At 47.7% G+C, this 19,599-nt stretch overlaps 1 protein-coding gene across 2 annotated transcripts in view; it reads left to right on the plus strand.

Moving 5' to 3' along the window:
• The first annotated feature begins 862 nt into the window (after positions 1 to 862).
• The window catches only part of Rfx4 (regulatory factor X4), a 169,171-nt gene continuing 150,434 nt past the window's right edge, over positions 863 to 19,599 (plus strand). The window contains exon 1 of one of the 2 annotated variants that reach the window (XM_020180893.2): positions 863 to 1,334. In XM_020180893.2, coding sequence (XP_020036482.1) covers positions 1,292 to 1,334 — 43 coding nt within the window. In that variant the 5' untranslated portion in view covers positions 863 to 1,291. Of the gene's footprint in view, positions 1,335 to 6,803; positions 6,877 to 19,599 lie in introns of those variants that run through there. The other variant, XM_074084297.1, reaches the window with a different exon arrangement.

Raw genomic sequence — 19,599 nt, forward strand, 5'->3', positions numbered from 1 at the left:
GGAGGGAGCAAAGAGACTCAGACCGACTGACAGAGTTAACTGGAAGAGGCGCGGGGGTGGGGTGGGGGTCAGCGAGACCAAGGCAGTTAGAGACAGAAGAGGGGCAGAGTCCTAGGGAGGGACAAAGAGACGTGGGGGCAGGGGCTGGGCAGAGAGACAAGCAGCCAGAGAAGGAGAAATAGAGGGATGCAGAGACAGAGACCCCAGAGGACCGGAGAGGGACAGAGAGCCAGAGCCAGAGACCTGGAGAGATCAAGACGGAGAGATAGGGCGAAGGACATGGACGCAAAGGAATACAGAAAGTTCTGGAGGACGCCAATCTCTTCCTCACCCCACCCCTCTCCAAGACAAGAGTCTATCTTGCCACTCAGGCTGGAATTGGGATCATAAGTCTTCAGTGTCCCTTCCCCACCCTCCACTCCCCACGCGTGTCCGCGGACCTGCGTGGAAAGACGTGACGAGACACTCCCTCTCCATTCCCAGGGCCCCCCACCCAAAATCTAACTCTGGATGAAAACAGGAGGGGGCACAAGAGGAAAGAAAAAGGAGTGGGGCCCACTCGTGGCCATGCAGAGGACTCCCCAGGCCCTCGGCGTCCCCCGTACCCCCGCTCCCCGCCTGCACCGCGCGGGACCCGATCCGGCAAGGGGTCGGGAGGGGGGAGGGGGCCAGATCTAAGCCAATTTTGATTTCGGCTATAATGAGTGCCGGGCGAAGGCTGGAGAAGGCCTCTGGAACTTTAAATAAGAAAAACGTTGCTAATGCTATAATAGAAGGGGGAAGTCGGAGGGCTGGGATTGCGTCGCTATGAGCCCCCCTTTTCGGAGGCGGCTTTTCTTATTCAAAACAGGCCCACAATGGGCTTCACAGTGCGCCTCGCCACGGCCCCATCTGACGAGCGGCCATTCATCAGGCCGGCTGGCCTATCAATGACATTGCTCCCATCGGGGCTCCTATAAAATGATGCTTTTTCCCATGAAACATCCGCAAACATTTTGACGGGTTTGGCTTTGCCCGGCTGGATTACTGAGTGTCCCCTCGCTCGCTCGCTCGCTCTTTCTCTCTCCCCCTTCTCCGAGCTCTCTTCTTACTCTCTCTCTCTTCTTTCTCTTTTCTTTCTTCTTCTCTTTCTTTTCCTTTCCTCCTTTAGCCTTTTGCCCCCAAAATCGCTGCATCTCTCTTTCTCTCCTTCTCCCCTTTCTCCCTCCCTCCCTCCCTGGGCATCTCTAGCACAGGGGATCCCCAAACATCAGGACTTTTGGGGGGCGCCTGTGCTGTCCATGGGAAGAGCATGCATTGTGGGTTACTGGAGGAACCCGACATGGATTCCACAGGTTAGTCCTGCTGGTGGGGAATGTGGGGAGACATTGGGAGGGAAGGAGAAGGGAGAAGGGGGAACTTTAGAAAGAGTTGGGAAAAGTTCAGGCGGGTCAACTTGACAGTGAAATCTCTGGAGAAAACGGAGAGCGTGCAGAAGTTTGCAGTCCGACGCGAAGTGTGTAAGTGGATGCATGGGGGTGTGTGTGTGTGTGTGTGTGTGTGTGTGTGTGTGTGTGTGTGTGTGTGTGTGTATGCGCGCGCGCGCACGTTGGGGAGCGCGCTTTTCCTTGCCCTGTGCTCAAAGTTACGTAAAAGATGCGCTGGTTTCAAGCGAGCTTGAGATGCCACTTGCAGAAACTTTGCGAGCCGATCGACCGCCCCTTCCCGGGCCCCGCTCCTCCCCTTGGGTTTGGGGATCTTGGAATAGCGGTGCGCTCTGGATCTGGTGGTGAGGGCCAGGAAGCCAAGCGGAACGCCCGAAGGCGGGGGAGGGTGACGGCTTCTCACAATGCCTGGGAGGTGGGGACCTAGGCTGAGGCTGGTGGAGACGCGCAGCTGGAGGGAGTGGCGGCGGCGAACCCGGTGGTCCTGGGGAAATCTGCCGCTTCGGGAGATGGGAGCCCAGGGGTCTTGGAGGCGGGCTGTCGCCTCCCTACTGGGAAGGGACACCCGAAAACTCGCTTCAGCCCGGGGCTATAACCTTGCTGGAGGGAAAGCAAGACACAGAGCAGCCGGTGAGGCCTGGCGGAGTTAAGGTCTGCAAACTGCTGTGCAGTTTTATGGTTGCTGCCGGTGGACATCAGGTGTTAGGGTCGCGGCGGTTCAAAATTGAGTAAGGAAGACGAGGAATCTCTTACAACGAAAATGCACAGCATCGCTGTGTGCTAACTCCTAATCCTAGCGCCTCTCTTATGGGCCGTCACACTTCTACATCTGAGTCACTCTCCCCACGGCCCTTCCAGGTGGAAGTTCCCTCAAAGTTCACTGCATCCTCCAGCCCCAGTCTCTTCAAGCAGGCCACTCCTGCCCCTGCTGGGCAGTCGATTTGGGGTTTCTTGAAATGTTGGAGTCAGGGAGTCGCAGAAATGGGCGACGAGCGCAGTCTGGGTGGAGGCGGCAGCTTGACTGAAGCTCTGGCGAATAAGTGCCTGGGAACATTCGCTGCTGGGCACTGCTCCGCGGAGCAACAAGTGCCTTGCAACCTCAGCTGTTCCCTCACACTCGTCCCTTCCTTGGGGAAATAAACACCACATGAATCTTTCCCCACCCCCACCCTTAGGCAGATTGGAAAGGGATGTATGGTGGGGCCTGGGGTCATCAGGGCATTGCCCCAGGCGATCTTTCCACGGTCCCTGCAGAAATATTTCAGGTACCTCCTGTGCGTTGGCAGGTAGCCTGGACACCGGATCCTCTGACCAGGGGATATCATGGGTTTTCCAAAGTAGTTGTCTATCTCTTATTTAGAGTCAAGTTCCTCTGGGTTTATGATCCCCTGGGTGGGTGTGAGTTCCCAGGGAATTGGGGAAAGGCTGAGCCCCCTCCAAGTCCTTCCCATATGCAATGACAAACCAAGGCAAAAAGTGTTGCCTGCCATGCACACCAGTTGTCCAGATCCGGAGGCCCTGCTGGTGTCTGCAGGCAGTAAAGCCGGCACCCGGAGAGGAAAAGAACTCTTCCGTCCATATTTTTATCTCAGTCTATTTTACAGGTTCTCCACCTGGGCACCCCAACATTAAAAAATGAACCTATTAAATAAAATTAAACCCGTTTCTGCAGGATTTGTGGCTAAGTATTTGCCAGGGGCTTATTCAGAGTCTGGGGATGTCCTCACAAACCAAATCTGTGTCCCAGCTGGGGTTTTTTAGCTGATCTCTCTACGGAATTGGAACCCTTTGTGCTTCCTGGGGAGGGCTGTGGGGTCGGTGGATATGTTGTTTTCTATTCTGAACGTATCTGGTGGCCGTGGGGCCACTGGTCCTCTTCTCAACTGAAGACACCCCACATGGGTTCTGAAATCCCAAATTCTTTCCCCATATCTTTTCCCCTTTCATACGTAGGATATATCCTTAGTCGCCATCCTGATCTCAAAACCAAAAGTTTTGGGAAATGGCAGCTTTGAGAAATTACTGGAGGCGCACGAGGTGACATTTCACTTGCAAAACCCAAGACAGGCAAAGTGCGGCTCGGCGGCGTGGTTCGGTCCAGGAGCCCTTCCCTCACTTTCCTTCCAGAGAATTTAATCCAATTAGCTTTTCTTCTCAGTTTCCCTTGTTATGTAAAAGTCTTTTCTCCCCCGCTTGCTGAGACTAGCGCTCCAAGGAGTTCGATTCTGCTCCTTCTATATAAGATTGCGCGCGACCAGAAAGACGACTATTACTGTTATTATTTCATTCCGAAAGGGCCGGAACAACCGACTCACAGCAAGTGCTGGAGAGAAGTCGGGAGCGTCCAGGATCAGAGAGGCAGGCGAGCCGAGCTACTGTCCCTTACTCTTAAAAGGAAAATCCCCGCAAAGTGCCTCGGGCCCGGGAGAACAGTTTTGCAGGGGCCGGGCTCTAGTGGCCTGCTTTGGGGCCACTTCAGCGTGACCTGCGGAAACTCGCCCCTTTGTTCCGTGCACCGACCCGGTAATATATTCCTTGGGTTTTCCCAAAATACTCAACAAGTGTGGGGCTAAGACAATGGCCCTGTCGGGGGGAGGCCGGAGAGCCGGCGCGCGCCTCCTAGGCCCTCAGCTCGCCAGCCGCCCAACTCCACAAAGCAAAGCCCGTCTGGGACGCGACAGTGGCCGCAACGCCGAGTCCCTCAGGCTGCAAAGGCAGAAGGCGCGCGCAGCGCGGTCGTCGCACGGTGCGGTCCGCGTGCGGTTTACAGTCAGCGCCCGCGCACATCCCACCCTGCCTGCGCCTCAGCCCCACGCAGCGCAAAAGTGGGGTGCTGGGCCACATTTGGTCTCCCTATCCACGCGGGCTGCCGGCGACCACTCGTGTTTGTGCCCCGACGAGTCTAATCCCGGCTGCCCTGTGCAGAAGAGCGTTGCTCAGTTAACTCGTTACCCGGCAATTCGAGAACGAGCAGGGAGAAAGCGAGTAGAATTTGCCACTTGCGCAAAGTGGGCCAGGCCCAGGTTGGTCGCGCTGCGCTACAGAAGGGTGTTTCTTGTTAAACGGGATGGCGCATTGCAGAGGTGCACTGCTGAGCCCCAACTGGAAACTTCTGCCTCTACTCACTTGCCCACCCCGTCTCCTGAACCCAGAGGTGGGGCGGCCAAAGTATTCCTGGAGCTGAATTTGAAGGTCCCGGGCCCCGTGGGTGAGAGGACCCTCTGGTCTACAAGGCTAGGGCTCCGTACAAGGCCCGGCCTGGCTCTGTGGGCCCCGAGGGGGGACATCCAGTGGCTTTGGCTCTCTGCCCTCGGGGCAGAGCGTACTCCGGAGGGCAGAGGACCTGGGCCTACTCCATCTTCTCCCAGGCTTAGCCTGAGGGAGTAGTTGCCGTCTCCAGTCCAGGGAACCCGTCTGCCAGCTCGGGGAGCAAGGGACAGAAGTCTCGCACCAGACTGTTTTGTCGTGTGTGTGTGTGTGTGTGTGTGTGTGTGTAAGGGATCATGAGTGTCTGCATCCCTGCCACCTGCTAAGCGCAGGCGTCTGGGTTTAGTAGCAGGGTCAAGCGAGTGTTGCGTGGTCCCCTGGTTCCCAGGTTTCAGCAGTTGGCGGCCGCGGAAGCTGCACGCAGGGCTGGCCCCGGGTCCCCGCACGCGATTCCGCACGGCGGCATGGGACAGCGCGATTTCCCACCCGGCCTGAGGGACCCAGAGACCAGGACAAGTTAGCAGGGGGCCGCTCGGCCGCTCAGGCCTGGGATTTCCATAGCCGCGCCCGCCCCGCGCCCCAGCGCGTCGCCATGGAGACTGCTGGAAGTTGGTGGTTGAAAACAGACCCGGCGCAAAGCAAAATATTATGAGTGCAGTTGGGGTGACTTCAGGGGGCGGGGGGCCGGAGGACAGGAGCGGGAGCCAGCGGCAGAGGCACACAACAAAGGGCTGAGTGCAAGGAGGGGAGAGGGGTTCGCGCTGGGCCTCCGGCGCCCTGTGAGTGCTGGACCATCCTGGTTCCTGGAGGCGCCGAGTCGCTCTGTTCTCTCCAGCAGCGACACCTTTTCTCAGCCGCGAGCGCACCCTGGCTCCCACCCCGCCTCTCCCCGCTCCCTTCCATCTCCCTCCCGGTCCTGAGGTTAGGCGCCAGCTGGGCAATACGCCTGCCAGCCTCCCCAAGAGCGCAGGCTCGCCAGCGTGAAAGGTTCTGGCTTTTCTTCCCCACGACCCGCGGGTCGTCCAGGAGGCATTTTCTCATCCCCCTCCTCAGATCAGATCTGAAAGGGTAACGGGTTGGGATAAGGCGTGAGAAAGAAGAGAAAGAGGTAAAGGGCCAGACATCTAGAGGTTGTAGAGGAGATCCTATCTCATCCCTCCCCTCAAACACCCTGTCCTTTGTACAGTGAGAAAAGCGCTTGACTTAGCTTTCTGGCTCAGCCACTTGAAGGAGACTAGGTAAATCAGACCCCTCCCAGGTTAGACAGCTCACAGACTGGGATGCGTCTGGCATTAGACGGATTCCTCCTCTTGGTTTGGTTTTCCTGTAGAATTCAGGAAGAAAAACGTGAGCCGGTTACCACTATTTGAACTATGACCCTTTGTAGGCTCTCCCCAAACCAACATTATACTAAAATATTCTGGGAAGTTGCTTTGGATTTTAATAGCTAGGAACTTTGAATAACCTTTTTAAAAGGTCATTAACTTCCTTTCTCAATGTCAGCTGAGGAGCATTCCTTAACCATCCCACCAACACCCTCTCCCAAAAGGATGTACCCTGGAATTTTATGGGACTGTATTTAATGGCCATTTAGGAAACACTGAAGTGCTTCTAGATGTTCATACCAGCATCAAAGACCCTCATATATGCTGGAGAGGTGTCAGATGTCACCGGTGAAGGAAAATCAGACTTTCCTTCCATTGCTTAAGCTTTTAGAAAGAGACAGTCCCTTCTTGCATCTAACCAGTCCTGCTGAGAGCACTTTGGGCAAAGGAGTCCTTTGCCTCTGTTTGAGACTCTGTGGCCTGATCCGTCAATGAATGGAGTGGTCACAAAATGACGATGGTGCATCTAAAATTCTGCCAGTCACTGATAAGCTGGTGTCAGAGGGCCTTCTGACATATATAGTGTATGGAATCTGCTAGATACTTTGTTTGGAAAATAATTTTATGGACACTAATCCTCACAAGCATCCATAAGCGAGATATTAGTGTGAAGCAGGGAGTTCCATCTCTATTTCCAACATTTTAAGGCTGTGATTCTAAGCCACATTGGTGGGTGTTTGCTGTGGCGTCTTTGTCAAAAGGCTGAGGTGTAAGATGATGACATCACAAACTAGAATGCTGGAAAGTCAGAACTCTACTTCCACAGGTCCCTGATAGTCCACCCTACATGTACTACAGGTCACTTGGGACACTCTTTAGCTGTCCCTCCAGGGGCCCTGAAGCTCTGCAAGATGGAAAAGGTTGGAGAAATACCCAATGTTGTTTTTATCTTTCCATTCTATTTTAGATACTTGCAATTTTATTAAGGCTTGGGGAAGAGAGAATGAACTCAAAGATTATTTTTTTTTAAATATTAGGGATTTTAGTCAATCTCACTGAGTATCTGTTAGGTAGCAACCTTGGACATGAACAAGGCCCCCCGCCCCTGCTGTCAAGAACTTCAGGATGCATTTGGTAAGAGAAGGTATGAACACACTGAGAGCACTAAAATGGACACAAATATAGGATCTTCTTCTCATTGAATACCCACTAGTATCAGCTCTGTAATAGGCCGGTCTTCATACATTAGCCATTTAAGCCTTACCACAACTATGATTAGTCTGCTTTTTAGGGTCAAAGAGGTCTGGAACTTGCCAGCAGTCACAACTTGTATGTGGCAGAGCTGGATTAAAGACCAGATTGGAAAAGGCCCTTGCCGTGCCCACCCAGACCTGTACACCTGGTTGCTGCTATACCACTGTCTATATCAAGGCTTGGTTAAGACTCTGACCTTTAGGTGGATTCGAATTCTGCTTGGCAAGAAGTGTGGACATGAGAGTGGAAAATCACAGAGTATTTTCTTTGGGTTCCAGAGAAGACCTCTCTAAGGCAGTCATGTAGTTCTGCACTGTAGAGGATTTCAGATAACAGCAATGATGGGATGCAGTGTATCATAGAGTTTGAGATTTTGGACATAGGAGAATATGACTCTCTTCATTTATTCATGCATTTATTCATGTTCATTCAAAACAACTCCATAGCTATCTCCTATGTGCCTGACACTCAACTAGATGCTGGGCTTACCACAGTACTGTCTCTGTTCCTCTAGAACATAAATATGAGACATATAAGCAAATACAAAAATAGCCAATTTCAGTGAACCATAGCTCTATGAAGGAAAGACCCCATGAAGACAAGTGGTGATGGGAAGCTTGCTACCTTTCACAGAGCGTGTAAACCCATGTGCCTCCATCCTGAAGCTTAACACCGCTGAGCCTCAAGTGTGTTGTGGGACTGATACAACCATCTGATAGAGCTGTAGTGAGTATGAAACGTGAAAGCTGTAATAGAGAACATGCATCCAGTTCTTACCACATGTCTTCACTTAGCTAAGCATTTCAATTTAAATGCAGGATCTATGAAATGCTCAGGATAATCCCTTAAAGAAGGAACTGTTACTGCTCATAGTTTATGTGTAGAAAGCCACAGGCTGAAGGCACAATTGAAGCTAGAACTTGATGTGTTCAGTGACATTCTGACCCTTAGAGTTGGGTTGGCCTGGCATACTGTAGCCGCCCCTTATCCATGGTTTTGCTAGTCACAGTTTCAGTTAGCCATGGTCAACTGTAGTCTGAAAATATTAAATGGAAAATTCCAGAAATAAACAATTCATAAGTTTAAAACAACTTTTATTATGCTATATTATGATCTATTTTGCTACTATTGTTGTTAATCTCTTACGGTGCCTACTTTATAAATGACACTTTATCGTAGGCATATATTTATGGGAAAAGATAAATATATATGGTTTCAGGCATCCTCTGGGGTCTTGGATGGCATTGCCAATGGATAAAAGGAGACTGCTGTACCTTGATTATGTGGGACACAGACCACCCTTACTGGTGCCTAATACTCCTGAAAGAGAATGCAAGAAAAAAAGAAACCTACCTTTTCATTTGCATTTTAATACTAATGTTTGTTGAATGTTTTCTATATGCCAGGCACATACTAAGTGCTCTAAATATATTATTAGTTGCATATTTAAAATATGAGTTATATGTATGATCATTATTCATCCCATTTTGTGCAGTGGGAATCTACACAAGAGGAAAGGACCTCTAAGGGGGAGAGGTGGCAGCACCAGGATTTGAGCAGAGGACTGGCAGCCCAGCATCTGGCTCTAAGAATCACACTCTTAGTCACAAAGCTATCCTAGCTCTTCTTTTTTGTTTTATGAAGGAGAAGGTAGTGGTGCAAAAAAGTCCTATAAAACACATATCATTTTAGTAAAAGCAAGAGAACTTGTTATCTTCTCCCTATACAAAATAATTTTAAATTATTGTTAGCAAAAATAGGCAAACAAAGCATTCATACCTTTGCTACAGATGCGAAATGGCTTTTGTCTGTGGGATTCATTTGAAGTTTAGTTAAGATTTGCTTCTTCTCTGAGAAGGTCAAGGTTTCATTCTGTTCCCATAGACACGTCAGGAAGAATAATCCAGTGAAGTAAAAGTCATCAAATAATGTGTTGATGCATGTGGCCTTTAGGTAGTTTAACAAGAATATGTTGCAGATATATGGTCATTCACAGATATGTTATTAACAGATAGGTGTGAAAATTTGACCTCAGGTGTAGGTAGTTTGACTTAGTGAAAAAAATATGAGTTTTGGAATCACCAGACAGACCAAAGTTTAAAGCACAGCTTGGTCACTTTCCAGCTGTGTGACCCACAGAAAATTACGTAACTTCTGTAAGCCTCAGTTTCCTTCCTTGTGAAGGCACTCCCTACCTCCTAGGGTTAGTATGAAAATCCCACGAGACTATGCATTTTAATAAAAGTATCTCATTTAGTACCTGGCTCCTAGGAATTGCTCAGCAAATGCCAGATCTTCTTATTATTAGAAATAATTATCTGGCTTGCCTATGCCCAATTCTCAGTATCTAGTTAGGAAATGAAACATTAATCCTGAAAAAAATTAGACTGCTTCAGCACGGCTAGAGCTTTCTGTACTGTATAGGCACAGCTTCCCTTTTGGTTCTGTTTTGGTTTATTGAGGGAGTGGTTTGCAATGCTGGGGATGTAACCCAGGACCTTGAGCACTCGATAAGCACTCTGTCACTAGGCTACATCCCAAGCCACAGCCCCTGTTTTAATGTCAAAAGAAATCCTTCTTGATAATTTCATTTTCATTTCTCTATCTTTCCTATGAAGAAGGCATCTTATGTGTTCTTGTTTGCCATGGGTTTATCCTGTGTTTTCCAGTCTGTTAAAGGAGGTACAAAATGTGTCATTGTAGAGGCAACACCTGCCGACTTGAATTTAGGTCCTGGAAGAGAGTGCTCAGAGGCACACATGTTGTACATCCCTGATGGAGGCCTTGACAGCTCCCGATTCCAGCTCTGGAATGCTGGAATGTGATAAGCACGTTCTTCAATTCCCTTCACCTCTCAGGCAGTAGGCATTGATGCCTTACAGGCTGAATCATTTTACACTTGACTTTCAGGAAGTAGAAAATTCAGTTTCAAATGAGTCATTCTCTGAAACTCATTTTAGCGGGATGCAGAGAAGGAAGTGAATTCATCTGCCCTTCTTTCATATATATTTTTAAATGTAAGGGTGAAATATCCATTTGTTCTACTGCTGTCTTTATCATTTGATTTTTACCTACATTGTGTTTTGGGGGCTCTTAAAATCTTAGAGAGAGACAGATCTCAAAAAGCAGAAAAGAATGAAATGTAGGTAGTATGCTTTCACTTGAATTTGGTCCAGCTTTAGGCAACTAGGCCTGGGTTGTCCTGTGCTAGTGGATTAGGTGGTTTCTTTTGGGTGTATCTGATGTTTAAAATAGATGTATAGATTCGACTCTTGCTACTGGTAAATCCTCAATAAAACCTAACAGCATGATCTGCCTCTAAGCAATCAGTAATCAGTAGATCAGCGACTCTGGACATGTTGGGTTTATATTGTTGGGATCGTTTTGTTTTAATTTGAATGGATAAGGATGATTTGGAAGTAGTTGGAATGAAGGTTAGTTAGCACTCTGTCCCTGGCTGCTTCCCGACTGCCCAATTGTGCTTAAAAAGTCAGCGTTGTTTAGACGCCGCCTAAGTGAGATTGCTGAATAGAGCAGATTTCTATTTAACAGGGATGGAGAATCACCACTTCAATCCATCGCGATGGAGAAATGCATCACCAGTCAACATGAGTGATCTAGGCTTTGAACTAGATTGGAACAGGGTCATTTGAATAAATCTAAAGAGGGCTAGTGATAGATAATTACACCACCAAGCAGCAGAAATACATTTTGTGAAGAATCTTGACACTTCTGTAAAATCATTGCAAGTTGCTTTAGACTTTGGAAGAAGGGAGTGTTTCTTTGGATGTTACAATTATGGAATTTCTAGTTTTATAGAATGAGCACAAGTTTTATATTATCTTTTTTGGGATGATTAGTGGAGTATTCATATCTGTAACACATTTATAATTTGTTTGTTGACTGTAAATATTCATGGATAAGCCAAGTTTCTATTGACGTTTACTAGGATTTTATAAATATCCCAAATAGTGTTCATGGCATAAACTCAATCTTATTTATGACGGAATCAGTTGATTTCTTAACATTTTGCCAAGTTTTCGCTGTGAAAATAAATCTAGGGTGAGGGAAAGATTAGGGTGCCTATAAAAGTTTTTTGCTCCACCAAACAAAGAAAATGAGCTAATTTCATATTATCCCTATCTGACCACTATTTGAGCTAAAATTTGTGTTTCTGAGAGTTTCATCTCTTTTACTTGATAACTTCCTTTTCAAACAGAAAATATTGCTTTATTGTCATAAAGTATTATTTGACATCTGGCTGAGAAAGCTCTGGGAGTTGCAAGGCAGAAAATTGCAGAGGGCTTCAAGCCCTCAGCCAAAACGTAAAAACTTGTAAGCGATGGGAGAAGCTTTCTAAAAGCATTGAATGGTTGTTGTGAGAGGGTCTTTGGTTTCCACGAACTTTTATTTTCTACTCAGTGGGCAGAGTTTTTGAGGTCGCTGTGTTGGGTAGGGGACCTTTTCAGAAATGCCAAGCTTTCAGAAAAAAAACAAAACAAAACAAAAAACAGCTTTTCTCCTAATCAAGGTTCTGTTTTAAAGTTTGAAAACTTTGCTGTGATTAGAAGAATGAATGACTTCTCTGCTTCGCTGGGGTCCTCCGGGTGCCCAGGCTCCAAAGGCATCCTCCACCCCAGCTACCTCTCAGGGCACAGCTAAGGGGACACTGGGAGTAGGAGAGCTGCCCACCTAGACCTCACCATCCATGCACCCAAGGAATATGGAGCAGAGGCTGGTGGAGCCCTGAGCGTCATCCAGATCACCTGTAGGCTCAGCTTCCCGAGCGACCCAAGACGTGAAGAGCTTACAGGAGGCTTCCCTGTGGTTCCTGTGTTCAAAAGCCTTGGTATTGAGAGAGGTTTCTACACAAACAAATGGAAATGCCAATGTGTAGGATTATATATCAACACCCGGAGATGCAGAGCCATTTCTGAGAAGGAATGAAAGAAAGGAGGAAGGCAGGAAGGCAGGCATGGAGGGAGAACGAGAGGATGAGAGACAAGAAGGCAACTAGATTGAAATCATTTTGGTAATTGATATCAGGGTGACATTTTCAAAGTTGTTAGTTTCTTTTTTGTACAAGTGAATCCTTTTTTGAAGATAGGTAGCAGATTAGTAAGAGTTTTTTTCTAGGCACTATGTTAAATACTTATGCATATTATCTTTAATTATAATATTGAATGTACGCTGTTACTATTCCCATCTTACAGATGAGGAAACTGAGGTTCAGAGAGCCTCATTAAGATGTGCAGACCAATCCACTACTGTCAAACCAAGATTTGAACTTGGATTACTCTGATTCCAGAGTCAGGCTGTTTTCTTGCCTACTGAAACCTAGACCTAGAAGAAAGATCTTAGATACGTATGTTCTATTCACACCGTCTTCTACATAATGTTTTGGAGGTCAAGTCTTCCCTAATCTTGGTGGGAGGCAGTAGCTCACGCTGTAGTTCTTTCGAGTACCCCGTCCTGGGCACTTGGTGGCCACAGGCACTGTGATGTGACTTTGGCAGCAGGCAGCTGAGGTGACGCTCACAGACACTCCCTCCTCTGGAGGAACCTGTGTGTACTGTGTGCCTTTCATCTCAGATCATTTTTGGAGCTTTTGAATTCAACCCAGCACCATGCCAGTTGTTTTGGCAAATGTGACATCTTCCACACATCATCCAGGGCTTTGTGTCTATTTACTTACAGACAAGATTTCACTTAGAATAGGTTCAACATGAAAACCTTGCTGTTAAAATAAAAACATATCATGTTACTGTGTGCAATCACAGATTGAATTATTACCAGAGCAGGCTGTGGAATCAAGCTTGGTGAGAACTGGTTTTTTGAGGTATGAATGCAGAGTATTATGCAAGTTCTCTGAGCCTCAGTTTACCTGTCAGTCAAGTGGGGCTATTCAAGCATCCACTTCATAGAGGACTGTGAGAATTAAATGAAGTGACCATGCAAAGGGACCAGCCCAGGACTTGGGACATTGTAAAAGCTCAATAAACAGAAGGTTCTTTGAGCACCCTTGCTTTTCCTCGGAGTCCCCTGGTGATTTCTACAACCTCCCCACTCCAAGGACCACATAAATGAGGAAAAAAAATTTATAGAATTTGTTCTTCTTCTGTGTTCAGTCTTTGGAGTTGCTACCTCATAAACCGTGAGTTAGCATAAGCTGGCATTCTCACTTTACACTCGGTGAACCGGAACCTTACAGGGATTTAGTCATATGTATCATACCTCAAGGGAGAGTCATTATGGCACCAAAGCTGATGCTGCCTTGTCTAAATCAGGCAGCTGCACACCACTAAAACACATAATCACAGGAAGGAGCTGGGGGTGTCCCTTCAGCAGAGTTCTGAAAGTCCTCGCTTCGTCTCACGGGGACGTAGCCACGCAGATTTCAAGTGCAGGTACCTTTGCTCCTTATTGTATGTATTTACTTGAAACTTCTTCCTTGCTTCTCAAGATTTCCCCCTGGGTCATTGGTATCTGTTCTTGGCACGGGGTGTGGTGTCTGCAGGACTGTGTGGCACATAGTCAGTGCTGATAAATATTTACTCCATACACAGATCAGTCCATCTTCAGTATCACAAGGGTTATTGCCTGTCTTTGCTTACATTGCAGGAAGCCTGGCTCAAGGTTCCATGCAAACAAGAACTGGATGAATTAATACTCTTTTGAGGTCCTACTGTGTTCTAGGCATGAGGCTGGACCTTACTTTCTGTCCTGTCTTGCACTCCTTACTGATCTGGCTGAGCAAGGGCAACAAGGCGAGAAAGGTCCAATCAGCTCATAAAGAGCTTAAGTTATTTCTCCCAAGCCTCATATAACCTCAAGAATAGATGGTTTTTTGGGATTTTTTGTGGGAAGGAAATTGAGGCCCAGGAGGTCAAGTAATTTCCCTAGGGCTGCAGAGTGTACATAGTCAACTGTAAGAGAAGGGTTAGAATCAGACCTTTCTGGCTTCCAAGGCCAAGTTCTTTCTATAGCACCAAGAGATCCAAGAATCAGACAGGAAAGACAACAGGAAGGGACTAAAGGATGCCTTAGTAGTGAGCGTGCTCTAAAGATTACGACAGCGACGCAGTCCATATGCCATCTTCACTTAGTTCTCATACAAATTCTAGGGTATGCTACTGATATGATCTCTGTTTGCCAGATAAAGAGACTGAGGCTCAAGGAGGGTGATCACTACTTACCCCAGGTCACACAGTGAGGAAGTCAGGCTTGAACCTAGCTAGGCAGGTGTTCTATTGTGCAAGCCATTCTCAGCCCTTTTGCTCTGGTTATTTTGGAGACAGGGTCTTGCTTTTGCCCAGGCCAGCCTGGATTGTAATCCTATTTTATGCTTCCTGCCATTGCTGGAATGACGGGAATATGCCTCCATACCCAGATTTTTTTCCCTTTACATGGGGTCTCAACGTTTTCGCCAAGACTGGCCTGGAACCATGAGCCTCTTGATCTCAACCTTCCATGTAGTGAGGATTACTACTTGGTGAGCCACCATGCCCGGTTCATAGCCCATACTCTTATTACCCTGTCACTAGAAAGAAAAGTTTTTTTTTAAATGCCTCTGTCATAAGCAAATTTCTGAGAATTATAGTGGTTCCATGTATCTAGAAATTACTCAGTGCTGAGCATGAAGCAGAGTACTTGCTACACATTTGTTCAGTTCATGCAGCAAGTCACTCAGCACCGAAAATAGGGACATTAGCTAGATAGACCCTGGGTAGCTGTCACATAATGATGGCTGTGAAGGTTACATGGAACATTAAGAGAAAAAGGAGTGGAGAGGGTGTGTTTACTGGGTCACAGCTCACACATGCACGGATGGAGTGGGACTGGGAAGCAGCACAGATCAAGGAAAAGGGGTTTGCTGGTCAGAGGGGCAGGGCTCTGGGCAGGTATGTTCACAATGTTTTATAGTGTGACTTCTGTGATAGAGGAACACAAGAAAGAAAAATGCTCAGAAAGGGATGTTTGGGTGGTATATCTCAAAACATTTGGCTGGGTTGAAATCTGTCTGGGTCCCATAGCCAGGAGTGCCCAAGCCTTCAGAGAACTTCCCATCCCCTAACAAAGAGAAAGAGAAATCCAGAAGTGTTGAAAAATAAAATTCCCTAAGCTAGAAAAGGCAACGGGTGCCAAGAATTGACAGATGCTGTGCAGAATGAGTAGTCTTAACTCCAAGGACTTAGATTTTTATGAGTGCTAACAACATTTTAATAATACAAATAAAGAAAAGGTCTGTTGACAGGAGGAGTTATGCTCCTTCCAAAAAGTCAAGGGGGTGCCAGGCGCCAGTGGCTCATGCCTGTAATCGTAGCTACTCAGGCAGCAGAGATCATGAGGATCGTGGTTCAAAGCCAGTCCCAGAAAATAGTTCACAAGACCCTATCTCAAAAGAATCCATCACAAAAAAATGGCTGGTGGAGAGGCTCAAGTGGTAGAGTGACTGCCTAGGAAATGTAAGGCCCTGAGTTCAAACCCCAGTATGACCAAAAAAAAGTAAAGGGAAATAAACTTTTTACAACATGGATATGCAGCAACATATTTTAGTGCTGGGATTCTTGGGATGATTTCAGAGCACAGATCCGCTCATACATTGAACTTGGCCTCCACCTGAGACAGCACCCACACCTCAGGTTGCATCCTCTCCAGGCTCTGGGGAATTTTGGTGAATGGATGATCTGTGAACAAATGTCATTGATACCTCCTCATTCTTGTATGTTGCAATTAATGACCCCTTTAATTAATTCCTGTGCCCATTTTAGAGATTTATATATTGAGTTTTCCTAAGGAGGAAGTGAGAATAATACTGAGCGCCCACTTATTTCTCCCAGTGAGATGACTTTACAGCTCATATAATTAAGGGCATTGTAGAATGGTTGATGAGTACTTTCCCGTCAGATTCACGTCTTGGCTGCTTGGCTCAGCAGCGTACCAGCTGTGTGATCCTGGGCAAGTCACTACTCTGATGATTATGCTGATGAGGATTCTGCACTGGGATTCATTTGTGTGGGTCTGTGATTGAGGCCCCAACGGGTGAGAAAGAGACATGGATTCCACTGTCATGGATTGGGAGGGGAAATTAATGCAAGTCCCACAAAGAGGGCACTGCTTTCATCGATTTCTTTCCTTTTTGGCACTATGGGGGTTTGAACTCAGGGCCTAATGCTTACTAAGTAGGCTCTGTACCATTTGAGGCAGGCTCCCCCACCCCAGCCTGTTTTGCTGTAGTTATTTTTCAGGTAAGACTCGTGCTTTTGCCCAGGACTGACCTCAGATTGCGATCCTCCCAGTAAGAGTCTGGAATGACAGATGTGTACCACCACATTCAGCTTGTTGGTTGAGATGTGGTCTCGATAAACTTTTGCCCAAGTTGGCCTTAAATCTTGATCCTCCTGATCTCCACCTCCAGTGAAGCTGGGATTCTAGGTGTGAGTCACCACACCTGGCTCTCTTCTTATCTTTTCCCATCAGCTCTTTCTTTCCTTCTTTCATCACCTGTCCAGTTCAGGCCTCTAAGGCTTAATCATGACCTCCTACCATGAGGGACTATGAAGTTCCAGTCTGCCTGGGACAACCCTGGCTTATGTGTGTGGTTCCGGAATAGGTCATTAGTAATGCTGCTTTTCAATATTAAAAGTGCCCGGGTTTAGATGTGATAAGTGACAGTTGCCTACTCCATGGTCTATCCTTCGTAGTCTCCTCTAAGACTGTGTTTAGCAGCAGTGCCAGATGGAGCTGCTCACACATCTGCTCAGCTTATCCCACATTACTCAAAAACATTGAGACATTCCCAACCAGCCATTGAAGAAAACCCAGACTCTTTAACTCATCACAGAGCACAGAAGCCAGGCGTGGGCTTGTACACATCCCATGACATCTTAGAGTGCCAGTCGCACAGGGGAATCTCAACACACGTGTTTTGAATTAACCCCCCAGTGAAGCTGTGCAGTCACTCTCCAGCTGCCTGTCCACTTCTTGAATGCTCCATTCTTCTGCCTACTTCAGGGGTTTTGCATATGCTGTCCCTTCTGCCAGGAAGGCCCTTCCTCCCACTTTACCCTGGTTCATACTTCTTCTTCCTCTTCATACCCCTGCTTCTTCTTCACCTTGTTCACACCCCTTCCTCTTTTTTAGCTGGCTGACATCTTTTCCTCCTCGTCATCTGGTTCACAAGTTCTCACTCGTTAGCTGTCAGTTTAACGTTCCTTCCAGGTTTCTGATGTGACCTCCCTTTTTCTTCTCCCATGGGCCTTTGGTAACGACACCTCTAGTTGTGCGACTGTTTATAGCTGAGTTTGGTACTAAACTGAAGATAGAGACTGTCTGTCTGTCCAGGCTGTATCCCTACTGTGTAGCCAGCACTTGGCACTAGATGCTTCATAAATCATTGGCAAATGAATAGAGGGATGGATGAATGCAAATCCCTCAGTAGGTCACCCCTTGCTGAGCCAGTGAAGTGTGGTGTATCACCTGTTGCAAGCCCTCCAATGGCTTCTTAGCATACTTGGGATAAAGTTTTTATGATGGCCACCATGTCCCTACACACTTGGGCTTATTTCCTGTTGCTCTCCTGCTCTCTCCTTTCCACGCTGATCTCCTGGCTCCTCCTCACACACTCCAAGCCTAGTTGTGCCTCAGGCCTTTGCACCCCAGCAACACTACCTCCGAGAGGCATTTCATGGTTTTTGTTTTATTCACAGCACTCATTCTTTCTGAAGTCATCTTGCTTATCTGTCTCTCTCCCACACGATCTAAGCTGCCTGTGAGCAGAGGCCGATGGCCTGTGTTCATCACTAGGTACTGAGCTTGGCTAACAGGAGGCACTAAATCAATGTTTGGTAAGCAAGGGAAGGGAAGGAATAAAAGCAGGGGCAGAGTAGGGCTGCCCCCCTTGGCAGGGCCCCTTCCTGGAACCCAGTGGCCCCTGGGACAGGGCCTATGGTGTTGCCATGGCAACCCCCCCCCACCCATGGGGCCCTTGCAGAAGCCACAGCTGCTGCCTCCTGGTGCCCAGACCCTCCACCTTGTGTCCCCAGCAGTGGGGAGCCCCATGAGGGAGAGAAAAAGTTGCTGGGAGAGAATGAGCATAATCTCTCCTCGGAAATGACAGGCTGGCTGCACTGGTAAGGGTTCCGGGAAGGGGCTGAGAACCACACCCTTCTTGGTAGCTGCCTATGCAGCATGTCAACTCTTTTATGTAGCATTTCTACAGCTGTGAGTTCCTAAAACAAACCCCAGCACAGTGCCCGGAAAGACAGCCTTCTATTACATGCCTTCTATTAAAAACCCAGTGATGCTTTGAGTCAGGTTTTCTGTAAGACCTCCCTGTTCCCATCACTCTTTAGAAACAAAGCTCTACTACTCATACCCGCCCCCATCCCGTGCTGAAAATCTCAACTTCCCAGCTGCCTGTGGCCTTCCTGGCCTGGAGAGCTAAGTTTTTGCACACTGCTTCTAATGTACTCCCCCACCACTCCTGTCTGCTATCATTCCTGAGGCCATAAGTCAGTGAAGTTTTCACCTTTCCAGAACCTACCAGGCTTTTCACAGCTTTGTGCCCTTATCTGTGATATCGGCCGTCTTGTCCAGAAATGCCCTTTTTTCCTCTTTGGAATCCTTCAAGGACCAGCGAAAATGCCACCTTATCTGGGAAGCAGCCAGGGGTGTTGTGAGCTGTCCTCCTTAGGTCCCCACAGCACCGTGGTATATATAATACCTGGCATTCCTGGCTCCTTGCTTAGGGAGGCAGTATGCCATAGGAGAGCATGCCAGCTCTGGAGTCAGCTGTGGACTCAGCCACAACCTAGCTGAGTGACTTTGCTTGGCTTCTCCGGGTCTCAGTTTCCTCCTGGCAACACCGAGTTAATAAAGTCTCAGTTTTGGTTGCTCTGAAGAGGAGAGAAGAGGCATGGGGAGCAGGGGGCATGCAATAAACCCTCAGCAGCGAGTTCCTGGTAGGTGGAGATCGTGCTTCCTCATTGTTCTATAGTCCATGAAGCCAAGCACACTAAGAGTTTTACCTGTGTTGTTCCAGTTCATCTTTGGAGAAATCCGGTAAGAGGGAATTTAGGAAGGTTCAGGACCCCATCCCAATGTGACATTAGTCAATAATTGGCCAGGCTTGGGTTTGAAATCCCTTTGTTCTAACTCCAAGCTCCTCATTCTTCTAAGCCTTCCCTAACTTCTCTTTCATCTTGTACTAACTTTACCGTCCCTGGTCACTCCCATCCATGTCAGCCATCTGGGCCTTCTTAAACAAGTCAAGCACAGTGCTGTCTTATGGCCTTTGCTCCCTGCTCCCCTTTCTCTGAGTCTTTGAAGGCCTTCCTCCCTCGGTAGACTCTGTTCCTGCTCTAATTCTGTTTCTTCTTAGGCCTGCC

Source organism: Castor canadensis, chromosome 8 (genome assembly GCF_047511655.1).
Source record: "Castor canadensis chromosome 8, mCasCan1.hap1v2, whole genome shotgun sequence".
In the NCBI taxonomy this organism is placed as follows: Eukaryota; Metazoa; Chordata; class Mammalia; order Rodentia; family Castoridae; genus Castor; species Castor canadensis.